Here is a 26,269-nt window from a genome sequence, read left to right on the forward strand (position 1 = left end):
TAGACCTGCAGGATGCCTACCTCCATATAACAAATGTGAAGGAATCTTGAAGGTTCTTGCATTTCTGGCTGAGAGCCAGTCATTACCATTTAACGGCATTGTTCTTTGGTCTTACCACAGCCCCCTTGGGTGTTCATGGTGGTAGCCACAGCTCATGTATGACTCAGAAGCATTCATGTCTTCCCATATTTAGATGCTTGGGTCCTTGTTGTGACAAGCACAGAGTCCTTACAATCAGTCAGAGATTACTTTTTGCAGATCTGCCTATCTTTAGGTATATACACCAATCATGAGCAGTCATGTCTGCAGCCCATATGACTGATCAAATTTACTGGTTGCTATCTGGATGCAATAAAATGCTCTGTAAGTCTACCTCCAGAAAGAGGACACACCCTCAAAAATGGAGCTTCTCCTACAAAAAGATATTCCCCCTGCATTCTTGGTACTCAAAGGACTAAGACGCATGGCAGCTTCAATTGCAATGAGCTTCTATGCTTATTTTCCACATGAGAATTCTCCAGTTAATGCTCTCAGTGGTTCCAATGTTAGATCTCTCAGTGCTGATTCACTTAACTCCAACATGCAAAGCTCACTTAACTTTGAGGCTAACTTCTCTACATGTTCACATAGGCAGACTCTTCATAATACCTTCCCAGATGCAATAGTGACTATGGACACCACCTTTCTGGATGGGGGGTATTTCAAGGGAAGGATGGATCAAGGCATTTGGACACATAAAGAGGCCAACCTTCGCATCAATATCCTGGACATGAGGGCTGATCTCCTACTGTTGCATGAATTCCAGGACCTCTTTCCCACTAGAGTGATTTAATTTCAAACAAACAGTGTAGTAAGGCACATCAACACACAGGGAAAAAAACAAGTCCCATCCCTTTTGCAAAAAGAGTATGGCAATGGGCAATGGATCTGCATCAAACAACAGGTGCCAGAGCCATGGACTAAAACTATATGCCAAGAAATGCATAATAGTACTCTTTGGGATGTCATCTATCCCCATGTAACTATCATATTGACAACACTCCCCTTAGAGTTAACCCAGAAGTCAGGGACTTAGGGACACACATAGATAGTAATCTAGCCTTTGATCAACATGTGTCTACAGTGGTGAGAAAGTCATTCTATGTTGTGCAACTTATAAACAAAGGAATGGCATCTAAGTCCAAGGAAGTCATTGTTCCACTGTATTTGGCATTCATCAGACCTATCATTGAGTACAATGCCCCCTTTGGTATGTACCTAACCAGGCATATCCACCAACTGGAACATCCACAGAGGTTCCTCACTAAAAGAGTACAGGGCAGAAGTAGTATGTCCTATGCAGACTGCCTCAAGGCCCTATCCCTGTTTTCTGTCTCCTACAGTCTTTTGAGTGGAGATTTATGCCTGGCATACAGGGCACTGTCAGACCCCACTCAGATGGACCTCCTGCATATCCACAAAACAAACAACACCAGCACTACCCATTCTAAAGACTTAAACCTTGACTGTGATATAAATATGACCTTCTGGAGACATAGGTATGTATCCCAGAGACTACCCTGTGTATGGAACAGGCTCCATATCCATGTGAAGCAGAGTTCCTCCCTAAACCAATTCAAGTGCAAATTGGACAATTGAATGGGAAACCAGAAATTCATCCCTGGTTTGGCACCTATGTCTCTAATTGACACAGATAACCTGTAAATAGTTCCTCTTCCAGGCCCGTGCTTACACTTATCAAGGGTATCAGAACTTGTCAGAGATTTGGGATGCATGGTTAGGCTTAAAAAGGCTCTTGTGGTCGTTAGGCTAGTAAACACCCATGAACTTAAGAATCACATTCTAATTGCAAAACACATTCCTGGAAAGTCAACTACCTAGCAGACAGGCTCAGCAGGTTTAGCCTTAGACAGGCTCAGCAGGTTTAGCCTAGTCACTCTCAAATGGTCCCTGAACCCTCCAGTGGCCCTGCAGATTTTAGGTCCCTGGGACTAGACTTGCTGTAACCTGTTTGCTTCCCACTCCAACAAATGCAGCAATTATTTTGCCATGTTACCTCCAGAGGAGCAGACACCATAGAATGCTCTAGTCTAGTCTAGTGCCCCCCCCCGCAGTCTTCTCTCTGCCTTCCCACTTAAATTCTTTCAGAAAGCATCTCCGTGCAAATCAGTGGAAATTCTCATTTCTTCTCAGTGGGTCAGGCAAATCTGGTTCTCTCTGATCAGGTCTCACTTGAAGAAGCCTGCCTGGCTTTGAGATCTGAAACCAGGTCTTCTCACCCATCTTGTCAGCCTAATCCAGACCTTCACAATCTCAAGCTCACTACCTTGATATCTCCATTCCCCATAATGGCCAAAGACCCTTTTTTCCCCCAAATAGTTGACCATATTTTTCCAGTTATTTATATTTTGTCAGCATATCAGTAGCAATATACTCGTAAGATCTACAAAAGTAAATGGAAACACTTTTCTGTTTGGGCTATCATTGCAGACTTGAACTCCTTTAGTGCCTCCATTTCAGATGCATTTTGTTTCCTGTCAGACCTATATAAGGCAGATTCTAGCTATTCTACCATGAATCCATCTCTAGTTATTATCATGGTTTCCAAAATCCCTCCTCAGTTTCACATAAGCTGTGCAAAGCCTTTCTTTAAAGGATTATTTCTCTTGCATCCTCCTACAAAAGACCCCGCTCCTCCATGGGACCCTTATTTTGTCTTAGAAACATTAACAAAATACCCCTTTCAGTCAGTTTCATTGGGGGACTTAACATTTTTTGTCCTGGAAAACTTTGTTAACTATGACTATAAATTTCATTTAAGTCTGGCTTTAAAATGTCTCTGTGCTTGTTTAATTTGAAGAATTTGGACCCATTTGATGAATCCGTGAAAAAGAGACTGTCTAAATTTTATTTAAGAATTCAGATTTTGAAATTCTGCTTTTGGTTTTAGGTTTATGGTGGTCGATATTGAATTTGATAAAGAGAAGACTTTTGTACAGAACACAAAGAGAAAACAGGGTTGGATATAATGCAGCCTATGGTTCATTTTGCTACTCTACACTTATATTATATATAGACAAATATGAAAAGTAATGAAGGTAAGTTTGGGAAGTTTTGATAAAACATTTAAAGAGAAGAATGACAGACTGAAATAAGTTGATAATGGAAAAGAGAATCAATAGATGGATACTGAAGTTTCAAGGTATGGTTAAGATCCACAGATTACAGGAATTAGGATGCAATAACACTGTTTCAGACTGGTTCAGACCATCATCAGAAAACAATATGTCAGCATAATCCTTTCTCTAACAATTTAATCACCAATATTGGAATCCTACAAGGATAAGTCATAGGTCATCTATTCACCATATTTACCAACTGTGTTCAGCACCACAAAATGGAACCACTTGAATACAGTATGCTGATGACGTATCCATTTTCTACAGTGCTGACAATATCGGTAAACTCAAAGAGGGGGCACATGTAGCTCTCAGTATAGTATAAACCTGGCTAAAGAAAGCAATTTAATCCTAAATGAAAAGAAGTCTGAGATAATCCTCAACAACAACAAAAATTAATTTACAAAGGAGCAGACAGCATCTCCCTTGTTAGATCTGCTACCAAGATAGAAACTGCACTCCAGGCAGACCATCTCCATAGCGGAGGCTTGTGTCAGTCTTCCCATTGTTGATCATCTCATTCATGCATGGTTAAGCTGCCATCAGTCCGAACTCCCTAGCTCAATTTCTGTTTTTTTTTTTTTCTGTAGGATAACTCACCCCACTCACTACCTCATCCTAAAACTACCCCATTTCCCACTGACAAACCCCAGCCCATAAACTCTTTAAGGATATTTGGTGCTTCCACCAAGAACGCAAAAGGTTAGTACATTTTTTTTCCACAATTTCCTCACCCCCTACAGTACTCTGAACTTGTACAGTGTCAGTAACCTACACTCCTGAAGATTAACCAAACATAAGTGATGAACTCCATCTGAGGAAGCCTGGATAAAGAAGTAAAAGATCTTAATGTATTTTTCTGTTGCTTTTGTGTCTGATTTAGTTGACTTAGCTGACTGTACTTGCTTTGCTAACTGGATTGCAGTGAATGTTTTCAACTTGATTAATAATACCTGTTAAAGCAACACGACTTTGATGATTCACTAGCTTGGGAGTGACAAGCCCATGCCCTCCCATTAACAGCCTTTATTGCCATGCACACCTACACTTGCATGGGAGCATCTAACCACCTGGAAACCATTCCTCCTCCTCTTAGGATGGATGAGATAAAAGGCTGTTCATTTTTCATCCTTCATTACTTGGCTTTTCCAGTGTTTCAGCTGCTACTCAAACTTGGGTTATGTGGGTCATAGTCAAAGTTTTATCCCTCTGCACCATACAGCTGGATATATGTTTTTCTTTCTTCTGATCTGTAAAAATGATTATTCATATTTACTACATGGAAATTTTTAAAGAATAATTTAAAACATAACAGACATAAGCTGAACTGTGTTTGCTTTCTCACCTTTCTGAACTTTTTCTAAAAGCAACTGTTAAGCAATAGATCTTTCAGAAGTCTTCTTCCACATTTCATCTTCTTTACTCATTTCAATAAAATGAACAGAAAAATGCAACATTGAGATTTTTCACCTCTTTGACCAGGCTTCTTCAGATGAAGTTCACTATTTATGCTCTGTAATCTCATATGCCAAACATATGAACATATGTTAACTACAGATATACAAAAAAATGCACTGTAACTACATGGTTCCATTATTTTCACCAATAAATGTGACAAGAAACAATGTATTCCAGTTGATTCACATTTATATATTAGAATTGCATAATTAATGCATAAAAATAATACTCTGAGTCACTTATTTATATCACCAGTTTCCTACACAGAATGCTTATTTTATTAACATTTGCTATTTTTCTCTATAGTGATGTAAACTTAATCACAGTGAATCAACTATTACAAAACAATTTAATATGAGTTAAAAAATAAAGTTAACATCTAACAATCACACCAAGTTAAGAGTTCATAATGCAGCTAATAATAGTATTATCTCATACCATGACTGCATGCTGTTGAATCCTGACTACATCTGCAGGTTTCATAGTTTTTACCATGCACTCATGAAGTCAGTCTTTGTGAAGTTATAGCATAATTTGAAATCTTTTTTAGCTTAAAAATAACAGTTACATCACAGCTTTGTGAAAACAGCTTTCTTTCTGTTCTGAGAACATTACTGTAAGTACCTTCATCATCAGACTGACCTCCCTTATGTGTGATCTATTACTTTTTATTTATATAGCTTTCTCCCTCTCATTTTCTTTCAGTCAGTGCTTTATTAATAATTCTTGTCTTGTGAAAAGATTAGTGTCCTACAGTATGCTCCCATGGGGAATTTCCACCAGTTCTCTAAACTCTGTAATAGTGAGAAGCAGGCCACCCCTTGGAAACACAGTGCATATGCAAACAAGAAGGGATTGGACTTAAACTTATATTCCCCAACCAGTGATCCAGTGTATTAGTTGGTGCTAAATTACCATGCAATATGTTACAATGACATTAAATTCTATTATGAATATCTGTAACCGAGAATAAAAAAATGATATGTTATTTAATCCATAATATGTCATTCTTAAAATAGCAGTTCATTACGACTTTTACAAAGTGTTTCTGTGAGCAAAACAGAAAATGCAATAACAGGATACATAATTCTTAATTTACACTTGCTCTAAGCTATTTTAGAGACTACTAACTCTGTACACATCAATTGTTTGCAGGAGTACTAATATGATATCTAAAATTGTAATATTTCAGCCAGTGATGGATAGGCAGATTCTGAAACCTTGATGTCTAAAACAGTTGATATAATTTTTTTTTTCATAGACTATGCCATCATAAAAGTGTAACAGTGTACTGGCATTACTGAGTATACAGTACTGTATGAAACGACAATCCACCTCCCTTATGATGTTTCACTTAAACTTGAGAATTGCACTGGCCACCTTGATTAAAAGGCACCATGTTGTCATAAAGATAAGGACACAGTAGGATCAGACTAGAGATACTATATCAAGGGATAGCAGACTGATGTAGCAGTCTTGGCTGTATCTTTCTTATTTGAGGCATTCATCACAGAATTCTTGTATTGTAATGAGCCTGCTAACTGAGCAGGGAAATTTCCCTTGTTGTAATATACTGTGTGCCTTTGAAGCCAAATATAAGACTACTTTCATACCGGGGCATAATGAAAGATCTAAGAGAAAAGCAACAGAGAAGCAATCTCTGGCTCTAGCATATATGAAAGCTTTTACCTTCTACTGGACCTGCAATTTCCAGCTCTGCTATCAACCATGGGATCTAGACATAGATTAGAAGAGGAAAATCATCACTCGCTCTCCCGCTTGCATAACTTTGAAAAGTGTAGAAGTGAAAGGGCATGAGAGTAATTAAATTAGATGCAGATATTACAAATGAAAAAAAAAAAAAAAACAGAAAAAGAGACTGACTGCTTGAAAAAAAAATGCTTCAGTACAAATTGATCAGGAACACATTACACCTAAACTCACCTCCACAGGCAATATAAGTGCTTTTGCAGAGGACAGGTCTCCTCCGCAAAGTCACTCTGTGCTTCCATAAGGCAAGCAAACATCCCACATCCCTGTAAACGTACTCTTCACAGTTACATAACAGAGAACAAGCCAACATTCCATAAAACAGTACACAGAAGTCTCATACAAACAGTGCCTTGCAGTGCTTACTTGCGAAAAATATGACCTACTATCAAAAGTTAATTTGATAAGTTGTGTTTAAGTAGTCAGAACCCAATTAACTGGCTGTTAACTACATGTAAGGAAGTTATAGATAGCCTTATGGCAGACAGATATTTAAGGGGGAGATGAACAATTGTATGCAATATAAGACGATGCCATGCAGCATAGCATTAGTGCAATATTCTGGATTCTGAATTATTGAACAGACTTGAAAAACATATATTCATTCGTACTGCACTGCAAGAAAAGCTTGAATTCACTAGAAAAAATGCATCCATCACACCTCTTTGATGTTTCATATTAGTTAAGCTTAACTGCATTGTTTAGAATTACAGTGATATACATGGAAATACATTACTTATAAAGAAAATGCATTGTGTTGCATCATAAAGCTGAAAATTAGTGCAAAAGGTGTAATACTTTAAGATGATGGACCAATTCAAGTGTTGCATTAATAAAAATGCAAGTTTCTATAGTGTCTTAGAACTTAGGTTTTGATAATTTGGCTCCCAAATTCTAAATGCTGTTGTTCTATGGATCCTCCCACTCTATTGTCCAAATCTTTAATCAGCAATAATGATTAATGGATATCACATTTTACCACCTCTGGCTGCAGTGGGACATCCAGACATGCATGAGGAGCTGTGTTTAATAAATAAAGAATAAAACTCATTCATGGGTTACAGTATCGGCTCAGAAGACTGAAATTTATCCTCATGTGTCCTGTGCAAAATACTTCTGAAGTACAAAATGTCCCTGTACCCTGAGTACATGTACTTCAGATGGTAGGTCAGCTTTCTGTTGGCAACTGTTCAAGTTCTTCTTTTTGCTCCTGACATTTGGAACTTTGCTTTTTGTTTTTGATTACATCTGCTGCATTTTCTACATCTGTTGCTTCTGATTTGGACTTCTTTGTCAGAGATGATGCCCTATGGACCAGAAAATATTAAAAACAGAGGTAAGCACTTAGAAGTGAGTGTAGGCTAAGTACACTAAGATTTACAAAATGGCCCTGTCTTGAAAGATTATTCCTAATATCCATTTATCCTTGTACATTAAATTGCTCTTGGATTCATGCTGACACCACCCCTACACTAAAAACTATTGCTGATCTACATACAAAGATTATGGAAGCATGGCTCACTTAATATGCCCATTATTTATTGGAAAAATTCTAAGCCCTGCTTCAATATGAACATATCCCCCAACACCGTCCTCGTAAGGATAGCTTTACATATGTTTTAAGACTTCCTGAATTCATTCACTGTCTTTTGACCCTAGTACATACTCAGGTTGTTCCAGCTGTCAGTACCATGTCTGTGAAATAATATTTCTCCTTCCTCTCTTCTGCCATCAATCTGTATTTTCTTGTTCTTATATATCTGCTTTTTTGGGACAGGTATCTATTTGGTCTCTGGATTCCCATGAGGTACTAAAGAATTTCTAATGATCCACATCCTTTCCACAACATCATACATGTTATGTTCTAGTATCTATGTGGTTTCTGAAGCAGAAAAAACATTTTTGCTGCCAAAGTGTCTCTATCTTCTCTATGTCCTTACAAAAATAAGTTCTCCAAAACTGCACTGAGTACTTTACATAAAAGAGCAATAGTTCAACTCAGCCATTTGTTAAGAGGCAGAATAACATCTTGTTTTTACTGAAGTTGTTATTCCCATGCATCCCAGTATTTTACTAGTTTTCCCTGGTGCTTCTACATCAACGAAAAGCAAATTCACACTTTCATACCATTTGTGAGACCACTTATACTAAAAGTGAAAAGGGGTGCCTGTTGATATTCTGAAAGCTTTAACTTTGTTCCCTGGAACTACAGGTGCACAGGTGAAACAATACATGCTAACTGAGGCTGCAGTTCCTCGTAAGTATTTCCAGCCTTTCCTGAGATGCAGTAGTCTCAGATTTCATATATATAAGTAGTAGGATGTGGGGGATACAGCTATACATGGTGAGGGGTACAAAACATTTTAAAGGTGCACCAGCAAGTTTCTATTTGACTGGCAGCTAATTTTTTTCGACATTAATGAACTTTAATTTTGAATTTCACACTTGGAAAAGGTAATTGGTGGAAAAGCTCAACCTCACTATTGAGCAGCACTACCCCCAGTGGAACCACACTGTTTACTACTCTTCATCTGAATGAAGTCATGTTACTATAAGCTTCCATGTCTTATTGCCTACCTAAATCTTAATATATGCTAGTACTGCAGAAGTCCTTCCATGTCTAATATGTTCACTAGTCTTTCACATGTTACTGTGTCAAAAGTAAGACATCTCTGACACATATTTCTTACTAAGTTACTAAGTGAAATAACTGTATTACATCTGTTTATTACATTATTTAGACTGTAAAGTCATGCTGCCTCAGGTCCTGTGTCCTTCTAAGGCTTCCACTTCCTTCCTTGAGTAACAGTTCCATGATTTCTGTGACAAGCTGAGGTCAAACTGATACATCACTAATACCGATCTTCCACCTTGCTCCCTCTCTTATTAGAGACACCTGAAATGTTCCCGCTATTAAGAATCTTAACTTCCTTCCATACTTTGCTAATTAATGATAATAGTAGTTCTCTCACTTCCATAAGAATTCTACAGTGATTTCCATTAGGGCTTATGCACTGTCACTTTACTTTTTATATGATGAAACTCATCCTAAGTACGCCTTCTTACTAGTTTTTGGTAAATCGTCCTTCTCTTGCTTTGTGAATACTTAGTAATAGTATTCAGTCAGCAAACTTATCTTTTCAGAATTTGTTTTTTCTACCCAGCCCTCATCAACTTTAATTAAACTATCGCTCTTGTTATCATTTTTGTAGTTACATGTATCTGTAAACGTTTTCTTTTCCAGCCTTGATGGAACTATCAATAAATTATTTACTTTAAGCCTTTGCTTGCCAGACTGCTCCACTGTTTTCCTCGAGTATTTTCTCCTTTAGTCCTTACTCATTGTTCCTTAACACTATTTTACTAACATCTGAAGCCACTTGATTGTAAAAGAACAGTAGGTTCTCCCTCTTTTAGACTTGCACATTAGTTTTACAAGAAGCCAAACAATTTACCTCCAGTCATTATTAAACAACATCTTCATGACTATTAGTTAGACTTTATTTGAGTCCAGCCCCCCACTACACAATTATGGTACAAGTCCTGACCTATCACTATGCCATTACTATGTTTGACCCAAACTTACTACTGTATAATTACTATACATCTCTCATCGTCATCACTATACATTTATCATGCAAACTGCAACCCCACTACTATACATTTGCAATCAGGAGTCCCATCTCAAATCTATAGAGCTGAATTTCAACCTGCAATTACCATATATGACTAAACTATATTACTTACTATATAGTTACTATGCAAGATTCGTTCCACCACTAACTAGTTATTTAGACAACTCCACTAAACTAGCGCTCCAATACCCTGCAAACAGAATGCAGGTTCCAACAAAGCACCATATGGTTAATAGGGTCCCCTTTACATTACCGAAATGACACTTCACCGACACGCAGAAGACCGAGACGAAATGACCGACAAGCAAGTTGATCGAAAAGGTGATTTGCCGACAGCCAAAAGACCGACAAGGGTAATGTGTGAGCGTGACTCGGTAAGTGTGCGATAGTGACGGAGTTAGGAGCGGTCAGGTAAGTGTGTGATATTGTGGGATTTTGGGTTAGGGTGTGGGAAAGGTGAGTGTGTGGTAGTGTCGGAGTTAGGGTTCGGGTAAGGTAAGTGTGTGATAGTGACGGACTGTAGTTTAGGGATGGGTTAAGTGAGTTAGGTTTAGAGTGCGGGTAGGGTGAGTGTGCGATAGTGACGGGCTTTATGTTTTAGGGTGGGTTAAGTGAGTTAGGGTTAGGGTGCAGGTAGGTTAAGTGTGCGATAGTGACAGTCTTTAAGTGTAGGGGTGGGTTAAGTGAATTAGGGTTAGGGTGCGGGTAGGGTAACTGTGCGGTAGTGTCGGACCTTAGGGTTAGGGTTTGGGTTAGGGTTAGTGGATATGTCATTGTGTGTCATGTGTAGTTTACGTTGTTTGTGTCGGTGTAATTGTGTTCGGTTTTGTGACTTGTCGGTGTTGTGTGGTTTCGGTTATTTGGGGTCGTCGGTGAAGTGTCATTTCGGTAATGTAAAGTAGACCCGGTTAATATACAGGATCTAATCCTATCACTAGTTACTATATAGTGCCCTATTCTTATACTGCACAGGTACAATACTACTACAGTCCAAACCCAGTGCTCTAAAGTTCCTTTGTAAATCCAACCTCACCAGTTCAAACTTGCCTTATAGGGCTCAATCACACTAGTATGCAGATACTATACAGGACTCAAATCGAGCCCTATGCAGTTGCTATATGAGTCCTAGCCCCACTAGTAAACAGTTACTACAAAAGGCACTAGTGCATAGTTACTCTGTGGAACACACCTCCACCACACTTGACCCAACCTAATCACTGTACATTTACTACACAATGAACAAACAAATGCACTGAGTGTACATGGCCCAATAACACAGACTTCTACAATTATTGTAAAAGACCCAATCCCAAAAGTTTACAAGTACTATTCAGGGTGTGACTCCAGTTAAAATACAAGGCTCAGCCAAACAAATGTACAAATAAATGATTAAAGTCCACTGTTATACAGTTGAAACAGAAAAGAGTCCAAGCACTGCACACACTTACTACACAGGGCCCAGCAATATCCCCCTGAAGTCACTACTCAGAATGCTTCCATACTACTGTACATTTACTACACAAGGCCCAACCTACCAATACACAGTAAATATACACAGCCCAACCAAACTGCTATACAGTTGATGTAAAGGGCCTGATATCACCATTTTACAGCTGTAGAACATGCAGCTTGCTAATTACTCTTTACATGTTTAGTGGTTCATAGGTAAGTACTAAGCTAGCTATCCTTGAAGTCCATTTTAAGCCTAGACAATTTCCCTTTTTTGCTCAAAATAACCTATCCCATTTGGTTATACACTGGCCTTATCCATCCCATGATAAATAATTATATATTACTCCTGAAAATACATTTTCTTTATCTGGTAAATAAACTTGCAATTTCAATTTTGACCACTAGATATCACTTGAGCATTTATGGCCTGTTTGGACTGAAGTAATTACTCTATTATCTACATTCATAGTCTTTAGAGTCTTTAAGTCTAGGTTCTGATGTAAGTGTGATATATCCAAAACCTACTCATTATTCTGAAAATCAGTGTCTTTTAAGTCTGTGGCTTCTAAAGCTGATTAGGCCAGATAATTCCTTTAACCTTGCTGTTCCAGAAACAACATGGAGAAAATTCCACACACATCCTTATCTTGTCTTTGTGAGTCATCATTTAAGTTAGACAGAGTACAAACTGTTAACCCTGCCTATTTTTCTTCCCTATCTCTGCATGCTGTAATGGTCTATTGCCTATGTTTTTTACCTTATGAACTGGTGCCGTATTGTACCACGGTGACTCTCTTTTATAGCAAATGAAACATTTTCCTGTTGTCCATCGATTTAAAACTTCATACATTGTACTGTTTAGTCCATTTTCTTTTTTACTGTTTAGCCTATGAAGCGTGATAGCTATTTTCTGAAGATTAACTAAAATCGGCACTAAAGGGATAACTTTATAACTGATCTTGAAGCATAATTACCATACACTTTATTCACTAGTGTCTGTAAATTCTTATCTAGATTTGTTAATAATGCTATTTAATTTTTTTAACTTCTATGTGCTGTAACAGATGTCTGCCAATTAAATTTGTGTCTGAAATATTCTATGAATATTTATGAGCTAGCTATAACAGTTTACTAAAACTTATGCTTTCTGTATTTCACATCTGTCCTTTGCATACTCCGTCAGTGTCCTTTTAACTAATGTACAATAAAGCGCATGGTAAACTGTAAATTAATTAACAAATTAAGCCTGCCCTGTTATGTCCTGAGTATACTGAATAGCTATTACTACCTATTCTTTTAGATAACCTATTTTAATAAGCCTGTAAAAAATAATTATGTCACTTTACCTTTAACTAATGACTGAATAATATGAATGATGATGTATTAGAAATGTATGATATAATATAAGCCTGATAAAAATAATTGTCACTTTGCACTTAAAACTGAATGAATAATGTGAAGGAGAAATGTATAACTGAGTATTAATGTTATATTCCGAAATTATACTGAAATGTACTATACTGAACACATAACTGAGTATGAATGTCACATTTTGAATCTTGACTGAAATTTACATTATTGGACATCTAACATAGCTGTGTATAAATATTGTAAACTAACTAAAGTAATACTAAAGAAATATATTTTACCAGTGTTACCTAAACACAGATAAAGGCATAACTGAAAACTGGTAATGTTATATTCTGGAAACTAAACTATTAGTACCTTTTCAGTATTGTGTGAACATAGACAAAAACATAAACTGAAAACTAGTACTGTTATATAACTGTCTGAAAATATGAGAACATTTACATATTTGCTTTAACTCATATGTTTTAACTTTAAACAAACATTGAAGAAATAAGTGAAACACATAAACAGTCGACTTCTGCAAAACAGCTCTTGCCAAATTTTACTCTGCGTTGTCCCAGTCACTGATGAGGTACTGGAAGGCCTGCTTTAATGTCCAAGTGTCCTTTTTATAGTTAAGCCTTTTAAACTTCTCCTTTTCACCTCTTGTGCAAGGCTGGATGGCTAAAGATCTTGATTGCATTTAGTATCAGGTCCTTAAAATAACATTTTCAACTTTTACAATTACAAATTGATAGCATTGCTTGTTGTCCTGACTTTATTTATATTTTCTGCATGAAATAAGTCTGTAAGCAAACTTATAATGTGCTATAATGAACTTAAATTAAATACATTTATTGTCCTGACTTTGTTTACATTTTTCTGTAAGAAATAAAAATAAATTCTTGTAAATTTGTTAATAAACTGTTAATGCAGTACAGTGAACTAAAATGATGTAACTGATAAATACATTCTTGCAAGTCTGTACCTGAACTGATCATATACTACAGTGAAATGGAAAGGCTGTAACTTTATTTTTAAATCAAACTAAAACCTCAGTGACATAGTTTTTCGTGTCATAACCTCAAAAGAAACAAAAGTAGTAATATGACACTGTGCATTCTGCACCTGTATAAAACTAATCTTAACTGTTGAACTTTTTACATTTACTCTCGTGACCTTCAGATTCTAACATACTGTTCTGTGAGTGAAACTCCATCCACTGTCTTACCATAGCCATTTTTTTTTTGCTGACATCATTTAACTTTTCAGAACTATTTAATGCTACAAGAATTTATCATTACTGTCTACAATATTCTTCGATAAATAATAAGAATGTTAACTGCATAAACTGTATTAAATCGATTTTTTTCATACTGCCTTATGGCATACAGTACTGTCTTTAATTCAACTTACTGAGCTGGTTGTAATCTGATTTGGTATGCTTGGTAAACTACAATTTCTGTATGAAATATATACTATTTTAAACCAATTACATAGCTGCATTTTTTACCAGATTTAAACTGATCCGATTCTGGAACTTGTAGTAACTTGTCTGCCCTTTATAACATAAGAACAATGGTGAACAGAAACAGAGCTTGCCAAAATGCTATACGGTCTTGGGATGCCAAACAAAAAAATCAGCCAGTTATCAAAAAGTCGATACCAGCAAGCCAGAATAAAAGCAATCCAAAGATGTAATGAAACACAAACAATTTTAAGTTAAGCTCTTTCACCCGTTAAACTGTAATACATCCCAATATTAAAATGTGTATTCTACCACCTAAGGTAAATACACATTTTAATATTGGGATGTATTACAGTTTCATATTTGAATGTTTACCTTGATTATGTATATGTATGGACGGTTTTTATTTTATGGTCACACTGTGCCTTTAAATGGAGCCAAAGAATTGGCGCCAAAAATGTTACTTAAATGGTAACAGTTCATTTTAAAACAGTAGTTCTGAAGAAGCCCATGTTTAACGGGTGAAAGCGCTTAACTTAAAATTGTTTGTGTTTCATTAAATCTTTGGATTGCTTTTATTCTGGCTTGCTGGTATCGACTTTTTGATAACTGGCTGATTTTTTTGTTTGGCATCCCAAGACCGTATAGCATTTTGGCAAGCTCTGTTTCTGTTCACCATTGTTCCATTGTATCATCGACTGCCAAACTTTTATACTTTATAACATAAGAGTTGAATGTGTGCCTTTAATGGCACACAATATTTATGATGCACTCTTTTCATGCACAGGATCTGAACTCTTGACAGTACTGTCACTTTTATAATGTAGGATTGACTTTAGATTTTACTTTCTGTAAACTAGCAAAATATCATTTATGCATTGCAACACTTTAATAAAAAGCTCTTAATGACTGCTAAATGAATTTTGCTATGCCCTTTTTCGAGGTTAGTATACTGAGCCTCTGTCTAACAGTGACACAGAAGTGATACCCGGGGTAAACCTACGATCTCCCATCCACTCATCAAGATTCCTCTTGAAGAGAGTCAATGAGGGACTCTGCCTAACCTGGACTGGGATTTTATTCCAGAGTGAAGGGCACCTCTGGGTTATGAATCTGTCCCTTCAGCATGTCCTATTTATTTCAGTGCTGAGGTTCAAGTCTCTCGAGCGTGTAGCTCGATGGGATTTGGATTTTCTGAGGTGCAGCATGTCCATTAATTCCGGGTTGGACATGGCTTTATATGTCAGGCACAGATCGCCTCTGAGCAGGTGGTATGCCACTGAGTAGAGCTGAAGTTTCTTTAACCGGGCAGCATATGGCATCTGTTTGAGCCTTTTAATCCTCTTGGTGAGGTAGTTTTGGGGTCTTTCCAGTTGCTGCAGGTGTCTAGTAAGGTACATCCCAAAAGGGGAATTGTACTCAATTATGGTCCTGATGAGGAATGAGTAAAGAGGCACGATGACCTCCCCTGATCTAGATGTGAATCCCTTCATGATTAGGTGGGCTATATAAAATGTTTTTCTAACCACTTTGGCCATGTGGTTTTCAAATGAGAGATTGCTATCAACTTGGGTCCCCGGGTCCCTAATTACTTCTTCCGTACTTAATGGATTACCACCTATGTGGTAATTTGTGGGCACTTTGTTTTTGCCAAAGGGGATGACTATACACTTTTTGGTGTTTAGCTTGAGGCCATGGCTCTGGCACCAGTTGTCTGTTTCTATGAGGCCCTTTTGTAGGATGCTTGTGTTGGCTGGAGAGTCAATTATGGCACCTAGTTTGCAGTCATCTGTGAACTTGGTCAGCCACAGTCCTTCCGTGTTGGCCTGTACCTCCGAGAAATATATACAGAACAAGAGAGGTCCCAGGACTGAGCCGTGTGGGACGCCACTTGTAACTGGTTTGGAGTCTGACATGGCTCTAGCAATTCTAACCATGTGGGTTTTGCCCTTGAGCCAGTTTGCAACCCATCTAGTGACATAGGGGTTTATATTTAAGCTGGTGAGCTTATCTATAATGCCCGAGTGGGGTATTGTATCAAAGGCTTTTGCGAGGTCCAGGTAGGCTGTGTGGACCACCTTCCCCTCGTCAATGGCCTTGGTGACTGTTTCAAAGAAATTGACCAGGTTTAAGAGGCAGGATCTGCCCTTAACAAAGCCGAACTGGATAGGATCCAGTGTCTGTAGGTCCCCAATATCTTTATTTATGAAGTCCATGATGATCCTTTCCATAGCTTTGCAGACCAAGCTAGTCAGGCTTGTGGGATGATAGTTTCCAGGATCCGTTGAGGCACCGCCTTTGTGGAGAGGGACCACTGTTGCTGTACGCCATTCTTTGGGTACATATTCTGTAGTAAGGCTGAGATTGGACAGTAGTTTTATGTTTGGGTTTAGCTCTTCTTGGAGTTCATGTAGGATGCAGCCCGGGACACCATCTGGTCCCATTGATGCTGTGTTTTTTGCTTTGGAGAGGGCAGCTCTTACCTGAGCATCTGAGATGTCAGGGGGGCAGCACTCTGCTGGGATAGATATTTGCCCTTTTGGTGGGGAGGGGGGGGGAGAAGTTTGCGCTGAACCTGTCAGCTAGGATGTTGGCAATGTCTGTGGGTTCGGTGTATTTTTTGTCATTTTGGAGTAATTCTGAGCATATCTGGGAATTCTCACCCAGGTTCCTAACATAACTAAAGAAAGCCTTGTAATTATTCTTAGTGTCCTGTTCAGTTTTTCTCTCGAAGCTGGCCTTAGATGATTTTATGAGTGCCTGTAGTTTTTTGCTAATACTGATCAGAGATGCCTTCCGTTTTTGGGATTTTGCTCTATCATGTAGCTTCCTCCTTCTATTGTATAGTTTGTTTATGACTGGGGTTCACCAGACAGGACGCCTGCCTTTGGAGGACTGGGTCTTGGTTTTATTTGGGGTTGCATGATCCATGCATTCTTGAAGGTGTTCATAGAATGCGTTTATAAAGGATTCTGCGGTCTGGGCCGTATTTTCCACAGGCCCGGGGGCTTTGAAGGATTCCACCTTGGTTTTGAGGAGTGTGAAATTTGCTTTAGAGAAGTTTTTTACTGTGGTTTTCTGGGCAGGGGGTGGGGTCGGGATGTGAATATCCAGTGAGATTAGTTTATGGTCTGATCTTACCAGTGAGGGATACACATCTGGTCTGGGGCATAGAGCCCCCATGTTGGTGATGATCAGGTCCAGTATGTTTTCCCCTCTTGTGGGAGTGGTAACAAGTTGTTCCATAGCATTTGAGTTTATAAATTCCAGGAACCTTTGGGCTAGGGTGTTGGAGCTAGAGTAATGCTCCCAGTCTATGTTTGGGTAGTTGAAGTCGCCCAATATAATGGTGTTTGGAGTGACCTTCATATTTTCCAGTGTTCTCAGGAAGGCCGAGTGGGGTTCCTGGGTTTGGGGGGTGGTCTGTAGCAGGCTATAAACTGGAAGGCAGTTTTGCCCACTGTTAGTTGCACATGGATAGTCTCTGATGCTTCGTGTTGTGCCACCAACCTGGAGGTGTGGGTATCTTTGACGAATATTGATGCTCCCCCTCCTTTTGTGGTTCGGTCCAAGTTTTGTGGCCGAAAAGCATGGTATGAGGTATAACCTGGTAGTGCTGGGGTGCTCTCGGGAGCCTTGAACTAGGTTTCTGTTACTGCACAGTTATCGATGTTCTCCATGCTAAGGAGAGTTTCTAGTGCGTGCATCTTGAGGTTTAGACTTCTAGCATTGAGTAGCATTACTCTTAGTTTCTTATCCCTTGTTATACCTATGGAGGTGGGTTTGTCTTTTGAGCCTTGCCTAAAAAAGGCACTATGGGGGTGGCAAGAGCCTTTGCCAATATCCGAAAGCCCAGGGGTGACAGGTGTAAGCTGTCCCTAGTGAAGCATCGTGGCTTGTCGAGCATGTCATCCCAGGCTGACAGGCATTGGATCCCCTTTGAATGACACCAATACTTAAGCCAATTGTTGAAATTGATCATCTTGTCTTCATATTGTGGCATCATTCTTGGTGAGGGTAAGATGCTACTCAAGGTCAGGGTCATACTGGCCTGGGCTACATGCTCAGAGGGCTCCTCTATGTCTCTTTTCATGTAGTCCAGGGAGGTATGTCTCAGGTCATTCACACCAGCATGGACAATGACTAAGTCATATTTGTACTTGCCTTGGAGTGACCTGAGTGCTTGTGTTATGTGGCGGATCCTAGCGCCCGATAGGCAGCTCACCGTGACCTTCTCCTTGTTCAGCCTGATGAGCGGGACATCAGTGTGCCTGACGATAGAGTCACCTATTACAAGTGTATCAGGTGTGTTGTTTAGCCTTAAGGGCTGTGACTGTTCGGCACACTGGCTATGTGAGCTATGTGTTGCACATGTTTTGTTTTGGGGTAGCGATTGCTTGGGTGTCTGCTTTGGAGGTCTCTGCTGCTTAGGCAGATTTTTATTTAGTGTCTCCGAGAATGTTTTTGTGTGTTTATATGTTTGGTTTGCTGTCGTGGTAGGTCTATGTGAGATTGGAATTGTAGTGAGCGTGGTTTCCTTCTCCTCCTGACTGGTTACACCAGTACTCAATTGAGAGAGCTTAGCCTCCAGTTTGGCTATATGGTTGCATCTCTCACATGTATTGGAATTTGTTGGGAGGAGGAGAGGGTTGTCTATGTACATGAGGCAGTTGTAACATTGCCTCAAGATTCCTAGATTCACCAGCTGGACCGGAGAGGAGATTGACAACTGACCTTTGGACATGCTAGAATAGTATTGGTAATTCCTTTATAATTGAAAAAAAGGCCCAATAGGGAACAAGGTACTCAAGGGGAGTTTGTGAGGGTCTAGTGCTTTTAATTTTTTAGTGCTGACTTATACAATTGCTTTAGTGAGCAAGTGCCAGGCTTTAGAGTAGGAATAGGGTGTTTATTATGAGAACTAGATCAGTTCTAAGGGAAAAAGTGAAGAGCAGACTTTGTGGAGCCGAGAATGGTTTAACCCCAATTAAGCGGAGCTGCCCGATGCTGTGCTATGCGCAAAATCGTGCAAAACCGTTCCAAAGCGGGTTTTATACAGGAGGACTTGAAAGAGCTAGAAATTGGCCCAAAATGGCCAATAGACTACCAGATTCTTGTGCTGGGAACACTCCTCCACAGATAGATAGGCTGCTCTAAGCTCCCCACTGCCACTGGTGAACAAAGAAGCCTCCCTTTATCCAAGAAATGAAATGGGCAACACAGGAACTTTCCAAAAGTCCAGAATACAGCAAAGCCTGTATTTGGACTATTCTAGGTCTGGAAAGATGGGAAACAATGATATTTTTTTTTTTCTTTTTTGCAACAAACAGCAGGAAAATGAAATAGATATGTAAGACAGGCTAGCGCACTTGAGTGTGTAGCCTCAACAGGTATATGCAATAAACAGGACAAACTTTAAAAGTGCAGGTGCAAAAACAACTTTAAACAGTTTAAAATAGTTCAAGAAGCAGAAATACTTGCAGTTTAGCTAGATCAGACAGTCGCTAAGGTAGTAGCAGGAAAAAAACACTTTTATCAGGTTAGCAGTCGCTCTTTTCGTCTCTCTGCTGCTAGCACCACTCTGCAGGACCATGAGGAGCTTGGCTGAGTAGTAACAAGCACAAAAACCGCGCCAAAGCGGGTTTTATACAGGGGGACTTGAAAGAGCTAGAAATTGGCCCAAAACGGCCAATAGACTACCAGATTCTTGTGCTGGGAACACTCCTCCAGGGATAGATAGGCTGCTCTAAGCTCCCCACTGCCACTGGTGAACAAAGAAGCCTCCCTTTATCCAAGAAAGGAAATGGGCAACACAGGAACTTTCCAAAAGTCCAGAATACAGCAAAGCCTGTATTTGGACTACTCTAGGTCTGGAAAGACGGGAAACAAGGATCATTTTTTTGTTTTTTTTCTTTTTTGCAACAAACAGCAGGAAAATGCAATAGATATGTAACACAGGCTAGCGCACTTGAGTGTGTAGCCTCAACAGGTAAATGCAACAAACAGGACAAACTTTAAAAGCGTAGGTGCAAAAACAACTTTAAACAGTTTAAAACAGTTCAAGAAGCAGTAATACTTACAGTTTACCTAGATCGGACAGTTGCCCAGGTAGTAGCAGGAAAAAAAAACACTTTTATCCGGTTAGCAGTCGCTCTTTTAGCCTCTCTACTGCTAGCACCACTCTGCAGGACCACGAGGAGCTTGGCTGAGTAGTAACAAGTGCAAAAACCATGCCCAAGAGGGTTTTATACAGGGGGACTTGGAAGAGCTAGAAATTGGCCCAAAACGGCCAATAGACTACCAGATTCTTGTGCTGGGAACACTCCTCCAGGGATAGATAGGCTGCTCTAAGCTCCCCACTGCCACTGGTGAACAAAGAAGCCTCCCTTTGTCCAAGAAAGGAAATGGGCAACACAGGAACTTTCCAAAAGTCCAGAATACAGCAAAGCCTGTATTTGGACTACTCTAGGTCAGGAAAGATGGGAAACAGGGATAATTTTTTTGTTTTTTTTTGTTTTTTGCAACAAACAGCAGGAAAATGCAATAAATATATAACACAGGCTAGCACACTTGAGTGTGTAGCCTCAAAAGGTATATGCAACAAACAGGACAAACTTTAAAAGTGCATGTGCAAAAACAACTTTAAACAGTTTAAAACAGTTCAAGAAGCAGAAATACTTGCAGTTTAGCTAGATCGGACAGTTGCCCAGGTAGTAGCAGGAAAATAAAACCACCTTTATTAGGTTAGCAGTCGCTCTTTTAGCCACTCTGCTGCTAGCACCACTCTGCAGGACCACAAGGAGCTTGGCTGAGTAGTAACAAGCGCAAAAAACGCGCCAAAGCGGGTTTTATACAGGGGGACATGAAAGAGCTAGAAATTGGCCCAAAACGGCCAATAGACTACCAGATTCTTGTGCTGGGAACACTCCTCCAGGGATAGATAGGCTGTTCTAAGCTCCCCACTGAGACTGGTGAACAAAGAAGCCTACCTTTATCCAAGAAAGGAAATGGGAAACACAGGAACTTTCCAAAAGTCCAGAATACAGCAAAGCCTGTATTTGGACTACTCTAGGTCGGGAAAGAAGGATAATGTTTTTTGTTTTTTTTTCTTTTTTGCAACAAACAGCAGGAAAATGCAATAAATATGTAACACAGGCTAGCGCACTTGAGTGTGTAGCCTCAACAGGTAAATGCAACAAACAGGACAAATTTTAAATTACAAGTGCAAAAGCGCGCTAAAGCTGGCTTTGAAGCAGGGGGTTATAAAGAGATAGGAAATGGCCCAAAATGGCCAATAAGCTACAAGTCACTGGGCTGGAACCACTCCTCAAGGAACATATAGGCTGCTCAGAGCTCCCCACTCTCACTGGTGAACAAAGAAGCTTGCTCCTATCCAAATAAGGATATGGGCAACACAGGAACTATGACACAGCCAGAGATCAGCAATACCTGAAGACTGGACTATTCTAGTTCAATAAAGGCGGGAAACAAGGATTTTTTTTGTTTTTTTCTTTTCTTTTTTTTTTTATACAAAGTAGCAGAAATTAGGTGCAGAAACACAGTAAATGCTTTAATTCAGCTAGCGCACGTGAGTGTGTAGCCTACCAGTTAAACTAAGCAAAAACAAACTTTAAAAGTGCAAAAAACTCAGAAATACAGGCAGAAATGCAATAAAACAACTTTGCAGTGCTTATTTAGTTAAAGAAACAGAGAAGTCTATATATACAGAAAAGCAGCTAAAACACACAAACACTTCAGATGCAGTGCAACCTAGAGCACTTGAGTTGTAGCAATATTAAGGCAATTACAGTTATAGTAAATGCTCTGAAATATACTCTATATTTCCAAAATGTTTGAGAAGCACAGTCAGAACACAAGGAGATTCAGGCAAAAAAACAAATGTGTTTTTTTTTTTTTTTTGAAAGGGAAAAAGGAGAAACAGAAGGCCTTATCCAATGTTCTCTCTGTATTAGGTAGAATGAGCTAATGACACTAGACTGGGAGGAGTGTCACAGATCAGATTTACAGTAGGGGTGGGCAACTGCAAAGCCACCAAGTATAAAAGCAAGACACCAACTGGGAGCAAAAACAATAGCCTACAGACAGTAAGCACTAGAGAAAGCCACAAATGAAAGTTTTTAAACAGATAAAGATTTGTAAAGATACAGAATGCTTTTAACTGCAAAGAAATCAGTTACTTGTGCAGATTAGTTAATAGCAATAAAATACACTCAAAGACTAAAAAGCAGGCAATAAAAGTGCTATATATTAATTGTTAGAAACAATAATCTGTATAAATAATCGAAAAAAAACAGGATACTTATATATCTCAGCTAACAGTCGTGGTCAACAACTCTCATCCACTCTGCTCAGTGTGTATAGATCTGTATTTACCATATTGCAATTTAACTTTGTACCTGGAATTACATGTAAACAAGAAGTTATTACATTCTGAGCATTTGTATTTGAAATTGTACAACTTAACTCTGTATGTTGAGCTGCATGTGCTGTAGCATTTACACAAGAAGTTGTGTTATTTAAGTCTGAAACTGTACTCTTTGTGGAGGTAACATCCTCTGTTTTGATTATTTGCAGCCTATCTGTGAGCCAGTTGGCAATCCAGCAGGTGACATTGGAGTTTATTCCCAGTTTGTTTATCTTTTCTAGTATGCCTGTGTGGATAATTGTGTCAAAAGCTTTGGTCAGGTCAAGGTATGTGGTGTGTATCATTTTGCCTTAATCCACTGCTTTGGTAACCTTTTCAAAAAAATCCATCAGGCTGAGTAAGCATGACTTGTCCTTGATGAATCCAAACTGAGATGGTTCCAGTGTTTGGAAGTTCCCCTATGTCCTGATTGATTAATTCTATAAGTCTTTCCATGGCTTTGCATATGAGGCTGATCAGACTTATAGGTGTGTAATCGCCTGGGTCTGTGGAAGGTATTCCCCTATGCAGGGGAATGACTGTAGCTTTTCTCCACTCGCATGGTACAAAACTAGCATGGAGGCTGAGATTAAACTGTATTGTTAGAGGTGTGGTCAAATCAAGCTTCATGCTATGTAAGATGTATCCAGGGATACTGTTGACCCATCGATCCAGTATTTTTAGCTTTTGATAGCACTTTAGGACTTGGTTTTGTGTGATAGCTGGAAGTAAGCTAGTTTCAGGTGTATTCATGTTTTAAACACTTTTATTGAATTACTACTTGTAACACAGGTAAACCTGGAGTTTATATAAAAGTAATCAACTCATACTAACAAGTTCAGATTTACAAACATTGTACATTACATATATTGTTCTATACCATATAAACAAAGCAGGATTACATAAAATGTTCAGTTCCCACCTTCTCTTAAACCTCATTCTTCTTCCAAAACATTATTCTGCATGTTTTGTTCCCACAATTTCCATTTTTTTCCATATAGTTTGCTCCTACCTTTTTCTAAAGATCCTACTTCCTGTTTTTTTGTCTCTGTTACAATATTCACTACTTCAAGTATAGCAGGTTTAGACTTTGTTTTCCATTTTCTAGCAATTGCTTTTTAGGCAGCCACTAGAATTAAACTTAACAAGGCCTTACTGTGTATAGGCAACGCAGATCTTGTATCCCAGCTCAAAAATCATTTCCTTAGTTACTCTTACTTGCTTTCCCAGTATTCCTGACAGAGTACTCTGCAGGGAATTTTTTATGGTGACCAACTCATTACACTCTGAAAACATATACCCACAGGTATTCTTTTCTTCCCCATTATACCTCCAACACTTGTCATCTACCAGAGGAAAATTCATTGGAGTATGTTTGGAGTATAAAACTATCCATGCAAATACTTCCAGGCAAAAATCCTACATCTTCTAGATTTTGCTGCACAATTGGGAGCCATAGATATGTCCTCCCATAATTTCTTTGAAAACTGCTTATCTAATCTCTCTCTCCTCAGTCTTTTCTGATCTCCTGTGATTGATTCTTATAATTATGAAGCAATATTTTTATATGCCCCACTAATTATCCTTGTTTAACAGCAGCTTCTGTTCTAGATTCAATTAAAAACTCAACGAGTGCATGTCCTTCATTTACGACCCCCCTATCACCTTTTCTTTGTCTATATTCTGATAACAATCCAAGACAGGGAAGGCAATCACTAGTTTGCAGTCCAAATGTCTTCTTGGCCTTTTCCCATTCTATTATATTTCCATCTTTATTTGTTCCCAATACCTTGGTTCCTTTGTCAGCTTCCTCTAGTAAATTCTAGCCCCCTCTTACCTATTCTCTCTACCCCTAATTGCAGTCATCTCTAACAGCAGAATTTCCTTTTTCCATTCCCATGTTGACTTAGTTTTTAGCACTCTTTATACTACTTTATGAATATAATATTCTGTAGGACTGTTATTTTTCTGAAAGATCTGCACCAAAATCCCACTCTTTATTTCTCAGAATACCCCCTGTTCATCATCATCCCTTTCCACTTTCAACTGTAGCTTTCTGCTTGTGTTATGTATAGCAACAGCCTTAACTATGTAGCTCTAAAATTTCCCTTCAAATCAGATAATCCTAAACCTCCATACTCTATTGTGAGGATCAACTTATCCCATTTAATTCTTGCCCTCTTCCCCTCCTAGATAAAAACCTTCAACTCTTTATTAATTACTATCCACAATTTCTCTTCTGATTGATAAAAATATGCCTGACTTGTGCATAAAACTAAAGGGACTAAAAGCATTTTACTGCTTGTATCATGCTATCCATATCTATAGACAATAGCTTCCAGTTTCATTAGTTGCTGTATTATCTTTTCTTTAGTCTCTTCCCACATATTCTTAATTGCCATAACAGAAGTCTCTTCAATACATGCTCTTAAATACATCATTTTATGATTTACTATCAAAATTTAGAATTAAGGTTCAGCCAAGATGGGAAAGCTGAATGGCAGTTGGCCAATTCCCATGTTTCTGAACATTAATTGAATGAGAGTTCATATAAGCAAATTCCACTGTGCATTCACTATGTCCTTGATGTTATAGAGATCGTGGTGCAGTGTGGATTTGGAAATATATCCCTTGCTCTCTGTAGTGCGTTCTCAGAGTTGTAATATATAGTGTGGGGGCTGTAGGGGGGCTTGTCCCCCTGCTAAAATGTGAATTCCAGTGTAGGACTTAAACTTACCTTTGCACCTATATGGACATCACATTCAGTATTCAAAGAAAATGTTGAATCTGCTGTATTTGTTCAACAGATTCAACATTTTCACCATCTTCATATGCAGGAATTCGATGTTGACTTTTGATGTTAAATATGTTTTTTTTTTCAGCATCAAGAAGTTGATTATAAACCTCACTTTAACATGTCCCCATAAATATGGGTATTACTAAACCAATTCATGTGTGAGTACATTGTTTATAGCTGTAGCCTTTGTTTTATCCTCATTAATTTTATATCCCAAAACGCCTGGAACTGTCTCAGAATGTTCCAGGACATTGAGATGTTCTTTTCTGGTTCCATCATGTGCAAAATAATATTATCTACAAATAAAGCTGACTTTTCTTGGACACCATACTAATTATATCCTTGAATTTCTGAGACCCTTAATTTCTTTGCCAATAGTTCTAAGTATAACACAAATAACAAAAGGGAAAGAGGACTCCCCTTCCTTGTTCCATTGTTTAAGCACAACTTATCAGAGAGGAACCCTCTCACTTTGATTTTTGGCTCTGATCCCTCATATATCCTAATTAACTTTATTTTTGTATCAGGAAATGCAAGTGGTTCCTTTTCCTCTACTCATAAAATCCTAGTTTACTCTGTTGAATGCTTTCTTCTGTATCAAGACCCACCAGCAAAAGTGGTATCTTCTTACATTCTGCTTCCGTCTGGATCACCATTGTTCTTTTAATGTTGTCAAATGTTTCCTTTCCTCCACAAAACCACAAAGATCCACATCACCAGATTTTGTCACCACCT

At 38.7% G+C, this 26,269-nt stretch overlaps 1 protein-coding gene across 2 annotated transcripts in view; it reads right to left on the reverse strand.

Moving 5' to 3' along the window:
- Nucleotides 1-4,811: 4,811 nt before the first annotated feature.
- The window catches only part of P2RX5 (purinergic receptor P2X 5), a 593,368-nt gene continuing 571,910 nt past the window's right edge, over nucleotides 4,812-26,269 (reverse strand). For both annotated transcript variants that reach the window (XM_044054334.1, XM_044054333.1), the window contains one exon: nucleotides 4,812-7,714. In XM_044054334.1, the coding sequence (XP_043910269.1) occupies nucleotides 7,598-7,714 (117 nt within the window). In that variant the 3' untranslated portion in view covers nucleotides 4,812-7,597. The remainder of the gene's footprint in view (nucleotides 7,715-26,269) is intronic.

The sequence above is a fragment of the Protopterus annectens genome, chromosome 13.part0 (assembly GCF_019279795.1).
Source record: "Protopterus annectens isolate FY-2018-M chromosome 13.part0, PAN1.0, whole genome shotgun sequence".
NCBI classification, from domain to species: domain Eukaryota; kingdom Metazoa; phylum Chordata; order Ceratodontiformes; family Protopteridae; genus Protopterus; species Protopterus annectens.